The 26389-nt window shown below is 40.1% G+C and overlaps 1 protein-coding gene across 1 annotated transcript in view; it reads left to right on the top strand.

Annotated features, from left to right (window-relative positions):
• The window catches only part of b4galt2 (UDP-Gal:betaGlcNAc beta 1,4- galactosyltransferase, polypeptide 2), a gene marked incomplete at its 5' end in the record, with an annotated part of 151897 nt that overhangs the window by 108389 nt on the left and 17119 nt on the right, over positions 1-26389 (top strand). The window contains 2 exons of the mRNA XM_083991142.1: positions 7486-7673; positions 15516-15638. Of these exons, the coding sequence (XP_083847268.1) occupies positions 7486-7673; positions 15516-15638 (311 nt within the window). The remainder of the gene's footprint in view (positions 1-7485; positions 7674-15515; positions 15639-26389) is intronic.

Genomic DNA, 26389 nt, shown 5'->3' with positions numbered 1-26389 from the left:
TGAGTTTCTACACATCAGCTTGTATACATGTTTTCATATGGGCCACAACAATAGATCAGAAGGCTCCACTGCACATAGTGATGAAGCTTGGTTCCCCTCTGTTGTTTAGATCAGTGGTTCTCAACTGGTGGGTCGCGGACCCGTTCTGGATGGGTCGCAGACAGCTTGTCAAAAAAGTAAATAATATTTAATGCACATCTGATGTTGGACATGTCTTTTATTTTGAAAAATAACTTATTTTGAAAGGCACACGAGACACGTGAACACATGCAGTTGTAATGGTCCTCCTCAGTTTCTTATTATTTGCTCCATTTGCTCTGAATTCAAAGATATCAGTTTCTTATTAATGTGGCCTGAATGCAGTGAAAATACCTTGTTTTGTTTTGTGGGTCTTTATTTTGTGCAATTTGATATTTATTCACTTTTGTGAATATGCTCTGAATGCAGAGATGCATTAGAAGTCAAATATATCATTTTGTTGGTCTCCATTTTGTGCAGTTTGATATTTTTTTATTCACTTATACTGCAGTTGTCATGGTCCTCCTCAGTTTCATTCATGTGCTCTGAAATGCACTTTGCTCAATAAAGAGCAAAATTAGTTTTTAAAGGCTTTAAAAAAAATTTATTGGTTTGAATTCTATAAAAGTGGGTCGCGACTTAATGACCATGGGAACCTTCAATGTTGTGGTCCACAACATTTTTGGGTAAATCAGCATTCGGCTTTTGGTGAAAACTCTGAACGCTGAGCAGAGCTACACTAGCTGGTTACATTTTGTAGTTAAAGTTGTTAGCTACAAGTTTAATTCCTCCCGGCCAGTAGGTGTCACACTCACACTCACCCGCTCTCACTCCAACCTTCAATTGTACTGGTTGCCAGGTACGCCTATAGGGAGCGAACCTGACAAACCCGCAGCATCACGCCTACACCGGAAACGTTACAGTACCGGCTGACCGTTAGTTAGCATTAGCATCAGCAGGATGACATTTTCTCCACAGAGCTATCACGATCTGTCTCCCCCTGAACTCCACCTCACGTGACATCAACATACTAATGCTGTTGGCATAGAGATCATTTCATGCCGATGTTGTCAACGTAACCAGATGTAAATATTTATATATTTTGGACCCGTCAAAATTTATCAAACAATTATTTATATACTATTTTTCAAAATTCTGTAAACGTATTACTTTTATTCTGCACACCTCTAGACGTTCTGTGGATGTATTATTTTTGAAAAATTAATTGTTTTGACAAAAAAGTTGTAGCTGTGACCTTTAATTCGCCAGACGGTTCAGTCAGGAAATGAATGAGACCAGAACCGAGCAAGAAGAAATTGAAAGTTTTGCATTTTCTCTATAGACAACCTTTTGTCACTTTGGACAAAAGCCTCTGCTGATGCCAGTGTAATTTATTGTGAAAATGTCAGCATTATTATTTATAAATGTCAGTTACTGCACAATGAACTAATGAAAGCCTGAAGTTTGTAGACTGTTGTCTGGATTGAATCAGTCCTGGCCTAGATTTAATTTATTTAGTTTAGAGAGGATCCCTGCAGGGAGATGCAGCTTGGAGGGTGAAATCTGTCACCGTGATGGATACCTGTTCAGTTTTTAAATTAGTTACGTGACAAATGCAGGGAAGTTGTAGAAAGAGAAAAAACCCATGCAACACCTTCATCTGACGGCTGAAGTGAGTTTGGCAGTGTTGGTGCTAGTTGAGTGTCAGTCAGGATTATAGTGTCCCACATTTGATGAGATTTTCTCTTGATTAGTGCGAGCTTGAAGAGGCAGAGGTCTTGGCTGACTGAAGGAAACCATATTTGCGACACGCACACACCTGTCACAGTTGTTGGTAAACTCATTTACACAAGGTTGAGGCTGCATTCTCATATGCATATGCACAACTGCATTATGTGCAGCTTGATCAAAAATTAATAGAGCAGAAACGTTCTTGAAAGTCAAAAGATGCCTGTGAAATTGGAAATGAGGAGCCCCCCCTCAAAAAAATTGCCCTCTGCTAAATTGAAGTACCCTTTCTGCATTCCACCCTGTCAACATGTAATTTGTTGATTTGTCAAATATGCACACTTGAACAGTTTATTCTGTCCCCTGTGGGCCACTGTAGGCGAAATGTGGCTGAGCAGTTTGTTACAGTGCATTCTGGGTGAGGGGGAAAATGGAGACGGCCTTTGGTCACGAAACAACAGCCTGAAGTAATAGGAGGAAAAAGTAGCATATGTAGTTGGCTTCAGGGGAAAACGCAGCGCCAATATTCAGAGTGGCTTAAAGTGGGCTGGTTTGAACAGAGAGAGAGATGAATTGTCTCCTTCTTTTCAGTCCTCTGCAAGTTAAAATCATGTTAAAAATGTATTAAAACATTAAACAAAACCTCATAAAATGGACATGTATCAATATTTGGAGACGACAATTACAGTAAAAGTTCAATCAAGACATAAAGACTACCCTCCAATCCTGAAAACCACTGCATCTACTGTATAAATCTCAGTGCCTCTGTACATTCATAGTGCTTAAATGTCCCGTTCAATATAGTGGATGTCAGTTTAACTTCACATCCAGAAAGTGATGCGTACTCGCTTATGGCAGGAAGTGATTAGAAAAGATGTAGAGGGCCATTAGCTGAGACGCTGAGAGGCTCACACAGAGATGTCTTATTAAAATAAAAAACAATGACCGCAATAATACTTAATGAGGTTAGGAACTCACAAAGAAAAAAAACTTGACTTCTGTAAAGATGTACGACCTTGTCTGCTGCAATCAGGCAAAACAGTGGAGAACCACTTCTCTTTCTGTCTGCTGCACTCTCTGACTCTTTGCTTCTCATTGTGTGTCAAGTGCAGACATATGTAAACATTTTCAAGACAATTGTAATCTGTGTGCTTATCGATTGTAAAAACCTTTGAGAAGAAACATTTTGCAGAAACTGAAGTAGTTTTAGTGGAAGGAATAAAAACGAAGCACTTTATAAATGAAATATATCATGTGATATCCATAATGAGAAAGGCCGTTTGCAGATATGCACTTCTGGTTTTCTTTATTAGCTACACCTATGCAATATCATGCAATAGCCTACCTTCTCTATAATATAAGTAAATAAACAGCTATAAATATGACTTTACATTTTTCTTCTTTATTTTTACCTGCAGTCTTATCTTAATAACCAATCTCAACTCTTTCTTTCTCTCTTCTATCAGCCTCCCTGTGTGGATTTCACTGACTAACTCGAATTGCCATGATGGTCTGAGCTGACCAGCGCCAAAAAGGCAATAAAAGCTGCACAGTTTTCATAATTCTCAATAATTTATGGGTTATATATGTCCGAGCTGATAAGACATGTGGGCCCGCATTCGTCATTAAAGGGACGCACATGGTCAGCGCAGCAGCGGCAGCCTGGACTGCACACATGTTTGAGAAGTTTGAGTCCATGGATTCATCATGTCGATGCCAAGTTGTGACCCCACCATCTGCACGTCTCTGCAGAAATCCGGACTCATCAGACCAGGCTGCGCTCTCTTCTCCCACTGCAGCCACAGATTTCTGTGTTTGGCTGACAGCGGCAGTTTTCTGCTGTTGTAGCCTGTTCGCCTGAAGGTTCGACATGTTGTTCTTTCTGAGATAGTTTGCTGTTCACCACACTTGTAAAGAGTGGTTATCGCACTTATTGTAGTTCTTTTCTGTCAGCTCCAACCAGTCTTTTGGCTTTTGTCCTCTGGCGTCCCAACAAGGGATTGTTGTTGTTTGGTTGTTTGCTTTCTTTTTACAGCACACTGAGTAAACTCTAAAACATTGTGTTGTTGTGTGAAAATCCCAGAAGATCACCAGTTTCAGAAAAGGCTCAAACCAGCTTGTCTGGCACCAACAATCATGCCAAAGCAGAGTCTGACTGAGATTACATGTTTTTCCCCTCATTCTGATTTGATGCATTGCACTGCTGCCACATGACGCCGCTGCTGGGCGACTGTAGGTTGAAATGTTTTAAATATTATTCTCCCCTCCTGTTTATAAATACGGCAGGTGGTTTTCTCAAGTGTTGACCTTCAGTGTGTTTGGGGAAATACTTTTTGCTCGTGTTAACAGTTTTAGTTGTTGAAATGTTTCACTTTTTTTTCTTTTTTTGAAGTGCTCCTTTACTTCCATTGTCAACATCATGGCTGGTAGCTCTCAGTTGGAGTTAATTAGTATGAGGAGCACGGCAGACTTTTGACAGCATGGAGTCAAAACATAACAAATGGATCCTGCAACGTTTCATTTTTCTTTAAACTTTGAAACTTAGTTATCTGCTTATAAAGACACAGTTTTACTCAGTAGCGGGACAGTAAATGAGAAACCAAGGCAGAAATCTGCTACAAACCACGTTAAACCTCAGGACAAGTGATCGTTGTTGTAAAAATTATCTTGTTTTTAAAGCCCTTCCAACCTGATGTTGTTCCAACCTACTGAACCTGCTGTTGTTTAACACGCAGAAGACCACTTTAGCTGATGTTTGGATACCCAGTGGATTTGTGACAATAGATTTTTTTTTTTTTTTGTTACCTGCACAGGGGATTATGCTCTCAAATCTCAGGTATTAGTGGGTTTACCAGGGGGATTACATATTGTACTTGATTCACAGTCGGTCCGAACAGATAATGCACCAGTATACCAGCAAGTGTAATTCAGAATAAACAAATAAATAAATAAAAGGAACAATATCCTGAACAGAAGTAAGGACAAGCAGCAGGAGCATTAATCATCTTGGAGATTCTCTGTTTGGTCAAGAGTGGGTGGTTTTCCCTAATGGCCTAGAAATACGTGACTGCGGCAAATTTGTTACACTGGTTCATTGTTCAGCTACATACTGGAGATACTGAGGTATTCATCCAACTGGGGAGAGTTTATCTTTTATATATATATATATAATTTAAGAAATGGAGCTTCTCTCTGGGATCCAATCTCATTAACATAAACATGTAATTGTGTCATGTGGGGTCCCTCACATCTCACAGACTTTGCATAAGGACCTCACAGTGCCACAAAAGTCAGATTTGCATGAAAGTATTATAGTCATGATAACTCAGAAAGCTCATTATCCAGAGTAAATACGGTGGATTTCTCTCCAGCTAACACAGTGATACTATTACTGTACTCCAGGAACTGTAAGTTTTTCTTTTTGTGTAATGTACACACACACACACACACACACACACACACACACACACACACACACACACACACACACACACACACACACCAAGACGCATGAAAATTATAAGTCAACAAAAAAAAAAGAAGATAAAAATCAATTAAGTCATCTTTTACGTTCTGATTCAAAACCTCCATTCATGTTTATCTACTGCAAAAAAACAAAAAACATCAACCACTGTATAATGAGTAGCTATTTTTGCTATATACTGTATATTATCCTAATTTACAACCCTGCTGACTTGGTATTTCCTCTTTCAGTGAAATCACATGTTGTTCAAATGTCATCATAGATCCTAAATTTCCTGCTATAATCAATTTACTGTTTTAGCTCTAATCTGAAGTTACCAGTGTCTCCTTGTGGTCACTAAATAAAATTTTTAATGGTTTTCCGTCCTCCCCAGCTTTTTCACACAGCGGGCAGAGGAAATCTTAGCAGACTGACCCAACCAGGGCTTCAGTTGTTGCTGTGGCTGATGCAGCAATGCATGATGAAAAACATGCTTGTACTTGCAAAGTGACGTCAGGCCATTTGTGCAATACAATAAATTGATTTGGTGTACCATAAGTGAATAAAAACATTTCCCCCGAGGGGAAATCGCCCTGATTATTTGACCTGTTAATGCATGTACCAGGGACTGACGGTACAAAGGCTTTGATTTTTCACCTCCACCATGGTCAGCATATCACTCACTCTATTTTGGTTCAGTGTACTTGTCAAGAATAGTGGAAAAAATCCAGAAGATGTTCTGAACTGTCAAAACACTATAGAAAAGCATCTGCCAGCGAGTGTCAGGTTTCACTGTATAGCTTCACTTCTCACTTGCTGACCTCCCTAGAGCTTGACAAGGACTTAGATTTCTACAAAGTCAAGCTGTTACACAAGGGCTCTGCAAAAAGAGATACACAGTGCCTTGTATATTATTGAATGTGTATGTGTCATACATTAACCTCGACTATCTCACTCTGCTGCGCTGATACTTGGCAAGAATGTATTAATCTTAGCCAAAGTGTTGAACCTGGGCCATGCAGAGCCTGAAAAACAGATGCATTTCACTGCTGCAGTCAGCTCTCCTGAGGTCAACACACACATAAGTTCATCCTGCATGCAGAGATAAATACAGACCAGTGGTACAGACAGTAAATACTAAATACTGATGTTCAGTGATGTTTTAAACACTCTTACTTGGCGATCACTATCACTGTTAATTAGTGACTTCAGCTGAAAGGAAAATTCACATGTTTTTTTACACAGCAGGGCTGATGGCAACACCTGTTTAAACATTTAGATTTAGCCTGGATCTAATGTTAACTGAGACATCACTTGTGTGACTGGGCCCAATGATCCCACATGAAGCCAACATTTTTTCAATAAAATATAGTGAAAAATAGAAATAGGAAAGAATACAATCAAAACTGACATAGAAAACCAACAAGCACAGTTGCATGAATACCATACATGGATACAATCTATCATGTGTGCATCACATATAACATATACACGAGTTTCTTGCATAGGTTTGTTGCATTTTCAATAGCTACCCAACCCATGTACAGATAGATGCAAAATAAACAAAATATCAACATTTGTGCTGAGGCCTGTACCACAAAGCCGGTCAAGGTATAGCCAACTACTAGCAAGCTAACTATTCATCCACTGAAATAAAAACATTTGCGTCCTCTGACCTCAACATAGATCAACAGATTCAAATAGAGCACATTTTCCTTGTAGGTGTCAGAGGTGAGAGTCTCAGGCAGAATTATTTTCACTGTTTCAGTAAGCTGATCTTCTCTTCCACACATTGGTTCACAATGAATTAATACAGAAAGAGTAGCTTTAATTTGAGCGTGACCTCATTTGTTTTGCTGTGATTCATTTTCTCTTTGTTTATGGTAACAGTGCCTGCAGCAGTTGAGCATCCGCCTGTTCTTTCCTTTCGCAAACATGTGAAAGTCCTGATTTGTAATTGCAGTTGACAACACTCTAACCCACTTTGACTGAATTTCACAGTGTTGAAGTATAAATAAAATAGCACGTTTTAAATATTTTGGCACTATTCTTTTTCTTCTTCTCACTTAGCTCACTTTCACTGCCCCATTTCACTCCTGTGTTTTACATTTTAGCTTGGAAAGTGGCACGTTATGGTAATCGGAGGGCAGCTGTACAGAGCGGAGACAAAAGTCATAGGGTTTGTTATCTGATGAAGCTAACATCCGCCTCCCCTCCTGTGTGTTTACCATCTCTAAACAGTGAAATAATGATCTCTGTGGTGTTTTGTCTTGCAGTTGGGTGAGGACACTTTCAACCGAGCCAAGCTGTTGAACGTTGGCTACACGGAAGCTCTGAAAGACGGAGAGTACGACTGCTTCATCTTCAGCGACGTGGACCTGATCCCGATGGACGACCGCAACCTCTACCACTGCTACGACCAGCCAAGACACTTCGCCATCGCCATGGACAAGTTTGGCTTCAGGTGAGGCGCCGATGTTCGGCTCAGCGTGTGATTTCAGAGCAGTAGAGGTAACGGTACCTGACTTCTTGGTACATGTTTTATGAGCTTAATAAGTTTTGGCATTAAGAAACACTTTAACTTTAGCAATTAAGGCAGTTTGAGTTTAACTTCTTCAGTTTGAACTGACTTTGATGTATCAGTGATCTGCTGAGTAAATGACGCCACATAGTGCTGACACTTTATGGAATAATTATACATTTGATGGATCATTTAGCAAGTTGGCTCTGTACCTGCCTGCTAGCCCGCTTGAAATTGCTACTGTAGATCACCCTCACAGTTTTCTATGCTCGGTTTATAAAATATAAATATGTGGAATTTTAACATGCAACTGGCTGCTCAACAAAAAAAAATGTAGGAGACGGCCTACAGTCTTTGTTATGACAGACAATTGACAGAGTGGTATCTAATTTGACTAAATCTCATTATCCCTTGAAATCCTTGTCTGTTGCCTAAATTAGCGTGAAAATGCACCACAGTTCACTGCTGCCAATTTTGATTTGGTCATACTTCTCTAGTCCTAACAAGAGCACGATACCAAGCATAACTAACAAGTCTAGACTAATACAGCAAGTGGAGAGACCCTTGTTAACTCTGTGCGTGGACACTGGACCTGCTAGATGAAGCTAGATGATGCTGAGGGCTCTGCAGACGGGTAGCAGCTGTTTCTGAAGTTTGAAGGAGCTACACGTAACGTAATGTTTGTTTTTTTATATCACTGCTGTCACTGACACTGACACTGAATAAAACTTTGATGTCCATCACAAGAAGAAACACATAGAGTTATGAAGTAATATGCATTGGTCAATCAGTAGAAGAAGAATCATGAATGATTAAAATTGTTTTTTCAAGCATAAAATCTGAAACATTAACTTCCAGAATCCTAATTATGAGGATTTGGAGCTTTTTTTCTTTGTTTTGATAAAAATCAGCTCATTATATTGCGGTCTGGTGTGTTGTTCGGACAAAACAAGTCATTTCATATCATTATGCCAGATACATATAATTCATAATAAAAAATAATGACAACGATCTGCATATTATAAACGTAGAGCACAGAATTTAAGTGCAAAGGTACACCCCAGCAACTACGGTATAAAAGCTGTTGAAAAACTGTACATTACTCACTTTTTATGTGTTTGAAACTGAAACACAGTATAACTTTGGACAGCTGTAGATAAAATCAGCATGAAAACATCCAAAGGGGATGAATATATTGTGAATTGTAAAGCAAAGAAACAAACAGCATCTAGAGTAATAGAGAACATTTGGTCGTATCTCCAGTTTGTTGTCAGAGGAGCTCCGTAGTTCACTGTATCCTGACGGTCAGCACTGAATGGATCTTGTTTTAGTTGTGTCTTTTGCATAATGACACTGCACCTGCCCTTAATTATCTAAAAGCACTGGAAGCATTGATTAATTACCTAAACATGGCCAATGGATGTGACCTACCCATCCAAGAGCTGTCAGTCCACAAAGAGTTATCCTACTGAAAACCCTCAGGGGCCGCAGCAGCTCCCTGATATAGTGCCCAATAAGCTAATGCTGTCTGGCAAAAAAACAAAAAAAACAATACCAGGTGGTGAGCAAGGTTGTAGTTTGTATTTGCAGTGAATCAGTGCAGTCTTTAAATAGTTTCATCAGACTTTTTCTGCCCCCAGAAAATGAGGAAAAGTGGATAAAAGTAGGAGCTCGGTGGTTAGAGTGAGTGGAAGGTCACGGTATTGATTGTAGTTAATTGCTGATGTAAAAATCAGATCATTGTAAAGGATTGGCTCCCAAGGTTAATGTGGTCTGAGTCAGCCTACCAACTTTTATATTTGGACGTTCCACTTTTATCTTCTAGGAAGCTGCCAAATTAGAGGGGGGAAAAAATCAGCAAGAACAGAGAGAGGAAATAAAAATTAAAAAAAAAAGACCTGAACTGTCTCTGCTGACTGAAAGCTGGTATTTTGGCTGTGTGGTTCCAAATGTAAAAGCACTGGAAGTCCTGTTTGATAGATGGTGAAAACATTGGCAGTGAGAGTCAGATCACATTAAGTGCTCTCTCAATTACCTTAGCACCTCACAACACCTAGCAGCGCTCTGAGCAGAAAGAGTCACCTTGACGTCCATTTCACAACACAGCTCTTTCAAACCACAAAATACAGCCCTGTGTGGTCATCATGCAGTGTATTACTTCATATTCTCATTTGATTAGATATGATATTGTGGATGTTTATGCATTTCCATCCTCCCTTCCTTGCTTGGGAATGTAGCATGACTCTGCCATAGCTCATTTAGACTTTCAGGGAGACATACACCTTTCAAAGACGACACTATTCAGTGATTTACATCGATCTATAGTGTCAGTTTTAAGGATAAACAAAAGACAGGCAATTCATATATAAAATTATTAGATTTGGTACAAGGTTGCACTATTTCAAGAAGAGAAATGGACCAGAAGACCATGGAAGAAAGACATTCAGCTTGATGGAGTTAAAAGATCGACATAAATATGTATAATACATAATGAACCTTAACAGGTTAAGACACCTTAGATATTTGGTCAATAGACGGTTACCTGGCAACCCCCAAAAATGTCAAACTCACTCACAAATAAACACTTACACAGAAATCTATGTGAAATAACCAAAAATGTTTAAACCTTGGCAGAAAAGTGTTTGCTCATTACAGGAGTGGCGGAAGAAGAAATACCACTCTATCAATTTACAAGTACAAGTCCTGCATTGCCGATGTTACTCAAGTTAAAGTGTATAATCAGGAAAATGCACTTCAATTGAAATAAGAGGCACTCAGAGCACAAAGATGGCCCCTCTGAGTGATAACGCGATTATTTATTATACCACCGGATCTTTATTACTGATGTATTATGCATCATTTCACCATTGTGGTAAGTCGAGGTTGAGATGATCTTTAATTATTTTATAAGGTTGCAACTAATGATTATTATGCCTCTGTGCCAGTTGATTCCTGATGTTAAACCAAATAAAATTCATCCTCAACAACACCCAGATCACAAAAAAAAAACACAAAATGCTCTTCAGGAATACCTTCACATGAGTGGTTTTTATACCTGAGCACACATGGCTCTCTGCTCTGCCTATGAATTACATTTTCATCTCAGTGCTGCCTAGTAATGGTCTTTGATTTAAACAAAGTCTCTGAGTTATGCTACAGCTCCCTCGTCCATTGTTTCTTATGGACTTTAGTAGTTTTTGTCGAACCACTGCACTGAAATGTAAGTCAGAGATTTAGAAGCTGCAGCCTCTACAGTAAGACAGACCTTCAGACTCTCACCTTTTCAACTACTGTCTCTTTCTTGTTGCAACTGCTCACTCACCTCCGGTGTCCAGGTCTGCTCCTTCCGACACTCTACCTGTTTTGACAGAGACTCATTCTACTTAGTCTCCTTAGTCTCTGTCCAGCCTTTGTCCTAGACGTTTCTCTCTTCAGGGCCTCACAGATTTCTCCCTCCATCTTGATCTTGAGCAGCTCAAGGCTGGTTGAGGTCATTTCTTCTAGACCCTCAAATTCCCGATTCCAGTTTCCTGAGGGCATTTTGCTCAGTCCTCAGCTCCTGGATCAGCTCCTCATCCTCTCTCACCTCTGCAGCGAGAGACTGTTTCTCTGCTTTTTAAGTTTCTGCTGATGGGCGTCTTCTTGTTGCTGCAGCTCCTCACTGAGTTTCCCCTGGAGTTCAACTTGATCTGATGGGTCTCTGTCTCCGGCCTGGCAGAGAACTCACAGACCCTCTCCTCCTGACAGTCAGTTTGTTTACTCTTCTCTCTGGAGATGAACCTTCAGCTCCTCAGCCAGGCTTTTGGATTTGTGTGTGTTACCGGTTTAAAGGTCCAGTGTGTGATATTTTGCATGGTTTATTCGCAAAATCTGAATATACTACCCATGAATATATTCGGGCATATATATTATATATATATAATTGCTAATTTGTTTGGTTTTCGTAGCCTTATAATTGTTCTTTTATATATATACATGTAGTGGGGGTCTGGCTTTAGAGAGTGTCACCATGTGCGGAAGGAAAGAACAGACATATCGTAAAATGGTTTATTCTGAAATACTCCCAGTCATCACAGTCGTGGAAGACAAGAAATATGTCCTTTGTTTTTTCCACGCAACAATGGATCCTTCACAGACAAACCAATCCCAAGAGTCATTGCACGCTGGCAATGAATCACTAAAGTCACTTTTCAAAATGCGAATAGGCTACCACCAACTCAACAAATAAAAAGCAGCAATCTTGTAGACCAGACCATCTCCTTTCAGTTCAGCCTTCACACTGGATGATGACTACAAAGACGACGCTTTCATAGATCACGTCTTTCAAAGATGCAGCATCTGTCTGTCTGCCGGTGGTATGACAAATTGTAAATGGTGAATGGACTTGCATTTTTATAGTGCTTTTCTAGGCCCTACGATCCACTCAAAGTGTCTATACTCATATTCACCCATTCACAGTCACATTCATACAGCACTTTTATCTACTGCGTATTGCACATTTCTACAGTATCTAACCATTTGCACACATTTACATGTCAATACATTCTGGGGTCAGTATCTTGCCCAAGGACACTTCGACATGTGGACTGGAGGAGATGGTAATCGAACCGTTGACCTTATGGGATCAAGATTGAAGCCTAAGAAGAGAAAATATACGGACCAGAGAGACATGACTTGATTTCTGGAGATAGGAAACACTAAGGTCAGTGTGCAATATTTGCACAAGACCAAAAATAAACAGAAGGAAATTTAATTAATTATAGTATTTCACAAAATAAAATATCTTTTTTATTCTTTTAGGGACACTTTTGATTCCTCCTAATGCCCATGTGCTTGCAAAATTTCTGCCGAGCCATTACTGTTTGCATTTGATGGATAAATTTCACTCTTTTCCAAGGAAATAATCAGAGCAATGTGGAGTTTATGGAGCCACTACCGCCGAAGATATTACATAAGAGTTTTGTTTATCCTCTTTCCAGCGAGGCTTAATAAAAAATTTAAACTCAGTCTTCAAAGTTCTCGAGAAAAACACGCAAACAGTATATCGAATTCTCTCTCTCTTTTTCTCCCCTAGCATGTGTCCTTTTTCAAGCTTAAGCACACACACACACACACACACACACACACACACACACACACACATACACACACACACACACACACACACCACACACCACCCTGCTCACCATATTGTTGCTGGGAGAACTTGTGCAGAAACATACGGTCTCATTAATTTCTGCTTGTCATCTTTCAACAAGAAGCTGTCATACATTTGACAACACGTACTGTACAGAATACACACACACACACACGCACAGACACACACACACACACACACACACACACACACACACACACACACACACACACACACACACACACACACACACACACACACACATATGTATCCCCCTCTGGTTAGTCTCCAGGCAGCTGTCATGACATTCCCAGTTGACTTCCATCCCACTCCAGTCTCACGACTTTTAAGGAGAAGATTTTTTTTTTTTTTTTTAAAGATTGTCAGCCATATTTTGTCCAGTATCTACACACACACATATACACACAATATATGAGTGGTACATTTGCAAACATAAAACAGAACACAGATGCTTCCCAAATATTTTATTGTTCTTCTTTAGCATCTGTCTCATAATAATTTACGTAAATTTTGCTATTTCTTCTCTGACTCTTCTCTGTTCTCATCGTCTCTCTTTTTCTGCATTATTCTCTTCTCTAATATCTCATCTAATTGCTTCTTTGTTTTAATTCATCCATTAATATCCATACAGCACGATACATATGGAAACACTTATGTAATAACATTTAGCATTATTGGACACTTCTAAGTGGGCAGATACATTATGCACGTCACTGAAGATTGAGATATGGAAAGTACAGTTTGTCTGTTCACAAATGCATTGTCAAATTCACAAACAAATACCAAACAATATTAAGAAATGTAAAATGCTTGTCACAATTGTTGAGACTAATTTATCTCTATACTTGTGGATGCAGAGTGTTTGCTTGATGTCTGCTTACTGTATAAGCACAGGGATTTTTTTTTTTTTTTTTTTGCATAAATACCACAGCCCCTGTTTAGACCCGGTCACTTTATGTGTCATTAGTGGATTATACTGTACATGGATATGGATTATCCACATACTGTTAAAAAGGCGACCAAATAAATGATCCTCTTTAAAAAAAAAAAAAGGAATCCAAGACAAGACACATTAGATGTGTGACTGCCTAAAACATTTCAAGAGGCTATTCAAATGTAAACTGTGATCCATCTCTTTAAGATGAATACGAAAAAGCAGAACGCCTCTTAATGCACTGAATCATTTGATGATGATGTCCAGAAATCATGGGCCTCAGATTAACAACTAATGACCAGCTGCACTTGACCTTTACATGGACGCCCGCATCTTCTACTAAAACCATGGGAAACGTTTTTGTTGTAATGAAAGAGGAACTATGCAGGACTTTAACCATAACTCTGCTACGTTGGTACAGTACCTTAATTAAACAGCTTCAGACTAATTGTGATGGTTAAATAAATGACTTGTAACTTGTTACAGAGAGAATGGAGGCTCTCTGCCTTCCACATGAAAACCAACCTTGTAAGATCAGACACAAACGTGCATCGTAACCTGTAATCTCTTGTTTATGACAGATAAGACTACACAAATATACACATTGTTACATCATATATGATAAATAATGTGATCCACCGCTTCATGGATTGATTTCTCACCGGCTTCATTTAAAACAAATGCACATGAAGGAGAGGAGGGTTAGCAGCACAGAGGAAAAGAGACCAGACTTGCAAAGTTCCCCTTTAACTATTTCCTGAACCTGTACCTGTCATACTGAACACACTTCAAGGAACTTGTTCTCTTCCCCCAATTACATGAACAAACAAACCATCTCTTTTGTTGTACTGGAGTTGCCAGGTCAGGTCAGACCTGGACTCATTCTCCATCTTACGGTTAATGTATGTTGATTTTGCTCATCAGCACATCCCGAATGTATCAAATACTGTACAACAAACTTTAGGAGGTCAAATTTGTTAAATACACCCTGTAGTTGGGTCAGACAGAGTTCACAGAGATCACCATCACACACAAAGTGCCGCACAGTTCATTTGTGACGGAAGCGAAGCCGCTGTTTCCCCTCAGGGTTTTGGTGTGCATGTGGTTGTTTTCGGTACACACCTGAGGACAACTGCTGTGCTCAGATCTGCCTAAAAAACGAATCGAAACAAATTCAGACAGACAAAAAACAACACAGCTTTTTAAAAGCCTTTAGGTGAAAGTTTGAGTCGCTCAGTCTTCACATGATTAGGACTGATAACACTTTCCAATAAATGCTGCGTAATGTCGATATGTTTCTCTGCTGTTTAACATTGTTTCTTATCTGGTTTTTCACTTCATCTGAAAGGGAAGGGAAAAGGCCATCTTCTGCACTATAAAAAAAAGATGAAAAAAAAACAAGCAAACAAACTTATATCACTTTGTTCCAAACAGCAACACAGCAAAATTTTTGATGGAATTTAATCCTGTCTGACAGAGGTGGAGCAGGTAGCTGAGGCTGCAAATGAAACCTGTTGCCTGTTCATGCAATTCTATTTCTTTTGTAATAACGCAGTCATTTAAAATGCCGCTCCTGAATCCTTGGAAATATAATTTCCTCTTGTCGGCTGCTTCCTTATAACTTCTCTCCCCTCTCACCTCCTCTCCCCTCCTCATCTCTTCCATCTCTCCCTCCTCTCCCCCTCTCCTGCAGGCTGCCCTATGCCGGCTACTTCGGAGGAGTCTCAGGCCTCAGTAAAAAACAGTTCCTGAAAATCAATGGCTTCCCCAACGAGTACTGGGGCTGGGGAGGGGAGGACGACGACATTTATAACAGGTAAGTGTGGAAGTATACCACACAGGCTTTTTAATTTTTCATGAAGCCAATAAAGTTTGAACAACTAAAACTACACTAAATTACTTGTGAAGAGTATAGCGTTTTGCAGCGAACACAGCACAGCTCACAGAATATACCATCTGTCAGGGTTATGTTTGCTTGTCTGTTTGGAATAAAATCCTTGTCAGACCACCAGCTGCAGCGCAGGCACACATTCACAGTCACGCACATGCACACAAATATGCACATTATTTCAGCCTCTACTGGCGACTGTGGCGGTAAAATGTGGTGAAATCAAGTCGCTGAGCTGAAAGTTCTGCATGGAGTGGGTGATTTATTATCAGTGTTTGGAGATGGAGAATGACGGGCAAATAAATTAACCATTTGAAGCACTTAGAAGCAGATTTAAATGATTTGCTTGAGATCGGTAATGATGTAACTGAGCTGAAATCAAACGCAGGAGAAGGATATCTGTTTGACAGGAGCAGGAGAAAGATGACTGACGACTGCTTGAATCTGTTGAACCGCTAACAGGGCCGAGGGTCATTAGTTTAATTTATCTGTTTTTGTGATTTAATCCTCAAATACCGGACGTTAACATATTCAATGGACGGGTGACAAGCCAAGTGGTGACACAGACACAGACCATAGACTGTATACAAAGACAGGCTCTACCTAAGTCATGTGATGTGATTAATCGTGCATTAATTTTTCTAAACACGTTAATGTTTCTAGATTAATCACATGCATTAATGCATTAACTTTGAAAGCCCTAATAGGAATACAATAAATTAGGATTTTACTATGGAATTTAGCTAATGAAACCTTTTATAACACCTAAATGTGTTCCCTGATATCTGCTTAGTTGAATACAGTGTAGTAGTGTTTGTGTAGGAAATGTCATCTTCACTTCTCTGGATTTGAAATGAAATAAACATTCAAGGCAGTGGTGTGCTCTTTAGCTTAGCCTTAAGCGACAATAGCTTCTCTATTTCTCTTTTTGTAATTGTATACCAGAGTGTGGTGTTGCTGTAAGTTCAGTGTAGAGGACTGTGATGTTTATCACAGCTCGAGAGGCGTCTGTCATCTCACCTTTCGACACACAGCTCCGCTCGCTAACCGGTGCTGCGTCCAGTCTGTGCCCATCTGTGAACACAGCAGCCCTCAGAGCTGATAGGCTCTTACTCATGCTGTGTAACCAATCAGATGGTGCTGTGGGCGAGACGTTTGCTGTCATATCACCCGATCTGTTTTTTCACAAAACAAACTTAAACAAATTGCTGAAGTGCAACTTCTGTCACAAAACTATATTATACGTACTCAGGTATTTTGAAGTGGTTGTATGGAAACTTTAAGTGAGTAAACAGTGTTTACCTGCGTATTTAGACCCTCTGATTTAAGGTGGCAGTAAGATGTTCATTATTGAATAAATAAGCATGTTTTAGTGTCAAATTAGCTTCAAAAGCAAATACATTTCAGTTACATAAACAGATCCATTTGCTTTCAGAGATCGAGGCTTCAGCACTAATTATGTATAAACACACACACAGTTACACACACCCACACAGCAGGACAAAAATATGACCTCCATCTTTATTACATCTCTATTCTTCTTCTTCTTTATATCTCTTTCTGTTATTTTCTTTTTCTGCATCTGTGTCCTGCTGTCACTCTCACACTGTGAAGCTTATCTTTCTCCTCTCGGTGTAATACCATCATGAGAAAACTGAAACTGTATAATATAAAAATGACATTTGAAAATTGCTGGGGTTTTTTATTGAGAATGAACTGCGTCTGTCGACACAGTATTCAAGAGATTACAGCTGTTTGTCAGCGTCTGGCAAGATGCGATAAAAGAGATCTACATACTGTTTGGTTCACTGAGCAGTCGTGCGTGTGTGCGTGTGTGTGCGTACACAATTATGTGCCTAAGGATGACAGATAAAGTTAAACCTCTAACTTTTTATTGGATGATAGCTGCACTAGGCCATTAGATGCTGTAGATTTCCCTCTAGATATTTTCTGCTCTCCTGCTGAGCAATTTCAGCTGCTATGAAATGTGAAGTGACATGCAGGAACATCATTAAAATCACAGTCAAAAAGAAGGAAGAAAAGAAAAAGAAAACGTTCCGACATTGACCCTTGCTACTCAAATTTGCCTCACTTTTCAAATTTCAATTGTACAACTCAGAGGAGACAAAAATGCCCTGCTGAAATATTTATGTTAAATGATTTGTTTTTATATACAGTATTTCCTTGGATAAGATGCAAATTGTAAACAATTTCTCCTCTATGCTACCTCCTTTTGTAGTCTTAAATAATTAAAGTACCACTATGTAATGTAACTTTTGCTGAACAGTGGCCACAAGTGGCAGTTGCAGGATAATGGCTAATTGAATTACCTTCATTTTCCTAGACTGTCTGGGGTCAGCAGCTTTAATGAAATCAGAGGGGCGTCCTGGTGCCGAACAGGTTTTAACGCCTGCCACATAATCCCTGCAGTGTTTCCCTGGAGACCATCCGGGGGGGCCTTTCTCGCATGTCAAACTCTGATATACACTTTCATAATCAGTGAAACTATACACTTCTTTAGGATTTCATCATCTCCAATGTGCATCACAAATAAATGTCTGTAATTCGATAATATAACAAAGACACATCACTCAAAACTAAGACGTTCAGTCGGTGTTTTGGGTCGAGGGAAAGTGAGTGCACCGAAAAAGTTTTATTTTCCAACTAACATCAGCAAAGATACTTGGGTGCAACAAAGGTGAACAGCTGACTGTGCGAGAGAGTTGGCAACATATTGAAAATACAGATTGTGACAGTGGAGAAGTTGGCTCTGCTGCAGGAGTTTGAGTCTAAGGAGTTTCTTTGGACAGTTTGATACTTTTTTTCTTTTCTTTTTTTTTCCAACATGAGTTGTGAATCCAAGCAGACGGCACTCTACTGCTGTCTGTTCAATGGAGCGAGCTGGAAACTTGTAAAACCCACAGTCAGGCAGTGAGTGTTAGATTGTCAAGGTGTAAATTTGACTCATGTCAACATTACATCCAATAATTTGATATAATGGAAAACAATTAAATTCAAAAGCTGTATTTAGAATTTAGCCAATTTTAGGTCTAGTTTAAAGCAGAAGTGAGTGATATATTTGTGTTAATATAAGTCTTAAATAGTTATATCTTCCGACAGCAATCACTTACATAGAGTGTTTGGACTGAAACACGGGTCTCTCAGTCACTCTGCTCTGCTCTGAGCCGAAGAGAAAACATTTATCGTATCCTACAGTTTTTATCCAATGAGGAGAGAGAACGGCATGCAGGGCTGTGTGTGCAGCCAAGGAACGCCGTGAATGTGGTGACGTAGCGACGAGGACTGTTATGGTGCGTTCAAGGAAACTCGTATTTTTCCGACCGTGAAGTGGTACCAGTTCGATCTGGTACGAGTTCACCGGTCGGAAGTTACGAGTGGCCGTTATAGTGACTTTCACCGGTAAAACAGGTCGGAAAAACACGAGTGGGTTGCCTGGAACGCTACAAAGTCGTAAGTTGTGACTTGAAGCTGTAATTTACGATTTCAAAAGCCTGCCTGGAACGCAGCATTAGCGAAAACGACCGGATCACTCACTTCTGCTTTAATATACAAGAGCTGAATATTATACATCCCTCCACCTGTCCGTCCATCCATTCATCCAGTCACCAATCAATCAAACTTGCATATCTTTGGACTGTGGGAAGCCCATGCAGGTACAGGGAGAACATAGAACAGCTAAAAGCCCTGTTAATTATCACATTATTGCATAATATTGGACTATTGTAACAGAAGCAGCACATGGTAGACACATCCCTGTTACTCAGCATTAGGTGGATGTGCATGTTGGAAGTTTCGTGGGAACAAACTTCACTCACATTTTCCCATTTGAGGTGAAATATTGCTTCGTGCAGCTTTTAGCATTATTGTAGCAGCAGATTTAAGTTTCTGCTGGCTGTAGCTTTTTTTTGCAACAAGAGGAGAGAAGTTGGCATGAGCCACAGTGATCAGTTTAATGCACCATCTTCAGAGGCTTTAGAGAGAACCTGAAGTTAAAACTTGAATTGCTACACAGATCTTACACAGTATTTCTCAGGGATTTGTCTTGCTTCAGAAATATATGGACAGCTATAAAATCTCAGTGGTAGAGACAGAATACAGCAGAGAGATGACTATAAATGTCACTCTACATATGGCGTAGGCTTTATCTTATTTCTTTATATGCGTTTATACAACTTGTTCATTTATTTCCCTAGCGGCGCAATCAAACGACATACCTGGAGATACATCCACTTGTAAAGGGCTGTGCAACGAAATTGTGCAGTGAGACTGTGAAATTCCCAAAGTCAATCTTATAATAAATTTAAGAGAAAAAAAAAAAAAAAAAAATGAAAGCACTGGCAGAAACAAGCAAATAGAGCTCAGCATGAAGGTTGTGTATTGCTCCACTCAACGCCTCACAACCCCCCCGCCTCCTGCTTTCCACCTTCGCTTTTCAGGGCTGGCTTCTTTTTAAGCCTTACATGTAGCAATCTAAAGGGAAATGCCCTTGAAAACAAACTTGGCCGAGCTGCTGGAAGAAGACCCTGTGTGGATGTATCTGAGGTTATCAAAGCAGGCAAAACACTCTCCTACCCACTTTTCTCATGTAAAATCTTGTCATTTAATCTGGACTACAAGGGTAGAGACGTCTGTCAATCCACCGCTCCCTGTATCCAGACTGAAATGTCTCAACAACTTTTGGATGGAAGACGTCCATTAACCCCAGATATGTTATTTTAGCATTAATTTGGATAGGACAGTAATTTATATTGTTTATTCTACTGTTATTTATACAGTATTGCTAGCACTGGATTGTATTTATGTTGTGCAGCACTCTGGGCAACTGAGGTTGTTTTTAAATGTGCTAAATAAATACAATTTGAGTTGAGTTGAGAGTACAGTAGGCTACATGGTACATGCTCTTCTACCAGAGCAGATGAGCCACCACAGGAGCACCTCCCAACTGACATTTCTGATCCTCTGACTTATTGTAGTCTCTGGTTTCACCAACTGGTGAAAGTTACTGTAACTTTCACGATTCCCACAGATTTAATGCTAATCATTCTGGCAATCCCCTGATTTCTAGCATCAATATGAGCTTGATAAAGACAAAAATCAATTGTAAAAAAATCAGGGTTGTGGCAGAGTGAAGCGGTTTAATAGTCTCACAGCATCCGGGACGAAGCTGGGAGTGAAGACAGTCCATGTGCAGGGCAGGTGGAGTCTCCCATGATGCAGGTCGCTCTGTCTCTGCATTGGTTGGTGTCGACGTCTGAGAGGGCTGGTAAAACTGCATCCGATTGGTCCTCTGAGCAGACTTAACCACTCTCTGCAGCGCTTGCTTCTCTGCCACTGTGCAGCTCCAACACCACACCGTGATGCAGAAGGACAGTGTGCTCTCCACCACAGATCTGTAGAAGGAGCTGAGGATGATGGAGTTTAATCCTGCCTATTTTTTTTCTTTTCTTTTTTTTTTGATGAAGCTCCAGGTTTTGTCTTGCCAGGTGAGGGTGTTAGAGAGGTGTACCCTGAGGTATTTAAAGTTGGGAACTGTCTCCACAGCTGTGTCCTCGATGTATAGAGAGTTGACAGTGCCGTGCCAGACCTCAGGAAGTCCATGACCATCTCCTTGGTTTTCCTGACGTTGAGGATGAGGTTGTTCTTGCACCACAGTCCCAGTGCTGCAAGAAAATCTATTCATATAAAATATAAAAAGATACATTGCATATTATTGCACTTGCACATAGCAAACACAATATGAATGAGTATAGAAATTATGGGACAGTGTCTTGTGACATTAAGTCCCAGGCCAGTCTTTAAATTAGGAATGGCCTCCTGTGGCGTGTGGTGGTGGCTGGATTAGTCTGTCTGGATTGATTCCCATGAAGTTTGGTACAGACATCCAATGACTTCCTGTACATCACACTCATCAGGTACTTAGTACTTAACCTGCAGAGATTTGCAGTGACAGTCCCTGTAGCCTTTTGTGTTTAGTGCCCCATAGCTAATGATTACGTGCTAACAAGCCAAGTGATGATGGTGAATATTAGCTGCGAGCGCGGGCATGCTGACATTATCACTTAGCTCATAGCTCATAGCAATGCTGTGCCTTTTTATAGCCTCACAGGGTCGCTAGCATTGCATGACTGTACAAAAAATACCATATATATCTCCATATACTTTTGATTAATCTGAATATAGAGGTTTTATACTGTGTCCAGTCCTACAGCTGCAGGCAAACAAACAAAGATTTTCCTACAGGGATCAATCGAGAATTATTATTTTATATTTGGAGGCATTTTCAGGCATCGTTTTTTTTTTTGTGTGTGTGTGTGTGTGATCTGAAGCTGAAAGACTCCCAACAATTCAGACTGTAGCAGCGAGCAGAGGGGAGGAGGACACAGTCTCCAGTTGAGTGAACTAACAGGCGAGCAGGCTCAGTCTCTCAGGACTCAGTAAAATGTTTAGAGGAGAGCGATACAGGGGTGGAGAGATTAAAGAGCAGCAGTATAGAGACCGGGCTCCCATGAAATCTGCCCATTGTTTTTCCTGTGATGTTTAAAGATAGCAGAGGTTTGACTCCTGCAAGCAGGCTGGTGTCCAGTTAAAGTCTGACTGAGCCCAACGCTGAACCTCCGTCTGCTCATTCCTACAGACAGAAAAAGAAGCATCAACTAAATCACCAAATTGCTCTCTCGCACTCCCTTCCTCTCTAACACCCTTTTCTCTCTGCCTCTCTTTGCCGATCTCCCTCTCTTGCTTCCCTCCGGCAATTTCCTTTTCTCTGCTGGTTTTGATGCCACGGACCGTGGCGTGGCCGCTGCCTGAAATGGGTCCCTGCTAGCTTAACGCCAGCCCGAGGGAACAAGCTGCTCCTGCCGGTCAGTGCAGCCTCGAGCCTGTGGCGACGAGCAAGCGTGCCATGTTGTACACAGCTGCCAGTGCCAACTTGCCCAACCCTGCACCCCTGTCTAAAACGTTGGTGGATAGCACAGAAGGGAGAGGAAGAGAGAGGAAGGTTTTTCTTCCTCAGCCTCGACAGTTGTGTACTGTATGATATTTTGGGCTCAACAAGCCTCTGATGGGTTCAACCCCACTCCCAGGTTAGAGAAGTCTTCGCCCTCAGGGTCGGGTCACTGTCGAGTGTTTTAAATCTCGTCTTTTGACTCCGTCGATGTCTTCACTGGTGCTTGAACCCACTTGAATCCAAATGGATCAGCAGAGGTCGACTGAAACAAGCTTTAAAGATTTCACTCACAGATGAGGAAATGATTTTCTTTTAATCTGCCTTTTCTTTGTTAATGGTGCAGAAGGTAAAACAGGATTTTCATATTTCAAGCACATGCATTTTTTTTTTTTCAGTTACTTTGACTTAACATTACTTCTCTAATGACCGTGTTATTATCATAATGCTGCTCTCTTTGACCACGACAGCTCATTAACCAGCGCTGCATCACGTCGCTGCTGCTGCAGGTGTAGGGGTCTGTTGGGTCGACCACATTTTAGTTCAGGTATAATTATCCTCGGGGGTAGTTGGATCAGGTGTGACTTCGCTTTAATCGCTTTTGAATCAGGTCTCTTAAAAAAAAAAAAAAGGAAAAAAGTAATTCATGCGTGCACCTGCATTAGTTTCCAACTTTTTGGACCCATGAAAGCCTCTAGTACGGAGAGAGAGTGTGCAGGAATACAGATGGTTTTCATGCATAGATAATACAAACATGAGACGAATACACAACCTGCGCAGTTTATTAATAGGATTAATATCAGTGCATGTTCTTTTGTCCTGTGTGTGGGTGAAAACACATTCCTGTGTTGACACGCCATACACTTGTGTCACTGGAGTGCTACCGTTGGCAGTTTTCCTTTGAATAACTCAAGGTTAAACAACATTTCTCTGCTCTGAACCAAATTTACAATTTGATTTAATTACCTTTACATTACCAAGAGACAGGGTTTATGCACTCAAGGGAATTCCAGTTCACTCTCCTCTGATTTAACCTTTTAATTTTATTTATTCACTTATATCTGTTGTTCAAGTCTTTCTAATGCTCTCTGGACAAATAAAAGTAGCACACACAAGGTTTGGCAGGAAGGACATGTGTCCCTGGGTAAACAGAGCAAGAAGGCGCAATTCTCCATGTGATATAATACTTTAAATGTGACAGTCATGGAGCAGAAGTCAGCATGACACAGTATAGTGAGCTCCTCCTTCACACTGGAGCTGAATCAATGTGGGGTGAAGATGTAGTGACAAAGGGAAGCAGCAGCAGCAGCACAAAGAGCAGCATGAATGTGGATAATGTGAAAATTCAATGCTTTCTATGTCCGTCAGGTTTCAGAAAGTCTCCAATCCTGAAAGAAAAAATCATATCACATCTCTCCACTGGCTCCCTGGTGATTGCAGAATAGATTTTAAAGAGTTTGCTCCTGGTCTATGAAGCACTTAAAGCTCTGGCCTCAGAATATATGTTTCTTAGACTTCCAGTTTATTAACCAAGCAGGTTCCTGAGGTCACATGACAGTCTCCTAAAAATCTACACAGTTTAATCCGAAGAAAAGGTGATAAAATGTGGAGCGGCCAGCCTGTGATGACTTGAGACAGTTTTGTTTATCTGAGCTTACAGCTTTGTCTTGTTATAACCTATTTTTTGACCATTTTATCACAGTATAAAACACTTTTAGTTGCTATTGTGTAACACTGAGCATTACAGTTTGACATAATAGAAGCATGTAGGAAAGAGAGAGAGTAAAGCTGCCTCAGCTGGAATCAAACTGGTTTCTGTAAAAGTACAAAAAGTACAAGCCTAAGCAAGTGCGGTGAGATGTTAACTAATGACATCAAACATGAATTTGCCAATGAAGCTCCGAATACAGAGTTTTAAATTATTTTAAGTGCACCATTAAAGGTGGACAGAGTTAAAAGATTACACTGCTACACTAAGAAAGCTGACAAAACAACACGCCGATTAAATCAATTGACTTTTGGAAACTGTATCAATTTAGAGGCAATTCATCAGCTGTGGTGTATTGTGTAGTTCACAAATTCAACGACAAAGCGTTTTAATTCACTGCAACTCAGATTTGTGGCTTTGACTTTGACTGGATTTGACTCCATCCCAGTAGGAGCAAAGACTTGTGGGCATTTTAGTATTTAGAGCTCATTAACCCTGTTAGACAAAGTGTGACTTCTTGATTAAAATTGGTGGCCTTAATGTTGACCTCCTGCTATTCTGTATTAATTCAGGGTCAGAATTGGGTTTATATTGTGTTGGATTTTATCTTTCCGATGTGGTATGCCAATGGAGGGAGGGAATATATTACACTGGAGTGTGAATAATACCACCGTGACAAAGAGTGGACTCCATGACTTTAGGTGACCGAACATCAAGTCTTAAATCAGTGGCAGAAAACACAAACAACTTTTATATGATGCCACTTTAATATTTTATGAAATTACATTTATTCTCTGAGGTCAATATAGTACATGTCTTACAGAGAAATAGTGGGATCCTTAAATTTCTACTGCAACTCCATGTAACCTGAGCAGCGATCCATGACGTGTAATGTTACAGCATGTGACACCTCCCTGTGAAGGCCACATCTTCAAAAACAACAGACAAACCCACCCACCAAGTGTAATGAGGGTCGATGCACTGATAGAAATAGCGATTGGTGGTAGAGATACTGTAACGAGAGAGAGAAAGAGGGAGGGATAGTAAAAAGAAAATGTGCTCACGGAAATGAGAAGCAAGAGCAGGGAATGGAGCTGAGGAAGGAGGAGAAGGAGAGGGAGGAGAGGTGAAAGAGGAGGTGGAGGGATGAGACACGGTGTGGTCAACAGGACGGGCAGAGTCAGCAGCCGCTGGTAACAGAAGTGAACCAACCTTTGTATATTTGTTTGTAAATCGTGGTATCAACCTGAGGCTTATCTTAACCTGCGATAATCAATAATTTTATACCAATATGTTATTTAGTGTGATGCAGTGGTTGCTAACGCTGTCTAACTCATGACTCACTTGAAAACCTCAGTAACAATATGGAGGCCGAATAATAATGTGTGCTCACAACATTTTTTTATTATGATAAAAATCGAACATGCAGGACTGAAGGGAGCTCATTTTTTCTTTTTTGTTTATTCACCAACTGCCTGTTGACTCTTTCCTTTTAATTCAATTTAACTATTGGTTCATCAGTGATAGGCCTCAATACAAGAAAAAAAACATGATAGACGCATTTTTTTTATGTTTTTAAGATGATTTTGTCTTTTTTTATTTGTCTTTTTATTGTTTTTATTCTTTTATAATAACATCTTTTCACCATGTTAGTTTGATTTGGTGGCTCTCACAGGTTGGGTTTCTGTTGTTAGTCTTTCAGGGAAACTCAGATGAACATGGCCGCCTGTTTATCAGCAGCTACTTTTCAGTCCTGTTGATTTTTTTTTTTTTTTTTTTTTTAAACCTGAATATAATTAATTGGTACTCAGTAGCCATAGCAACCTCCATGGCTTCCATCTTCCTTATAATTAGGACCAAATTGTCTAAACCTTTGTTGGAAATATCCTTGTAATTCAAGACTAAATGGCAGCTATTTTTTTGTGAAATGAAAAAGAAAATTTCTGGGAAACTGACCCAGCCATAAAATAACCCTTGATTGCCCTTTATTCATGCAAGAGAGCATAA

This window comes from Trachurus trachurus (assembly GCF_905171665.1).
Source record: "Trachurus trachurus genome assembly, chromosome: 17".
Taxonomy (NCBI): Eukaryota; Metazoa; Chordata; class Actinopteri; order Carangiformes; family Carangidae; genus Trachurus; species Trachurus trachurus.
This window is presented reverse-complemented; position numbering and strand designations above follow the sequence as displayed.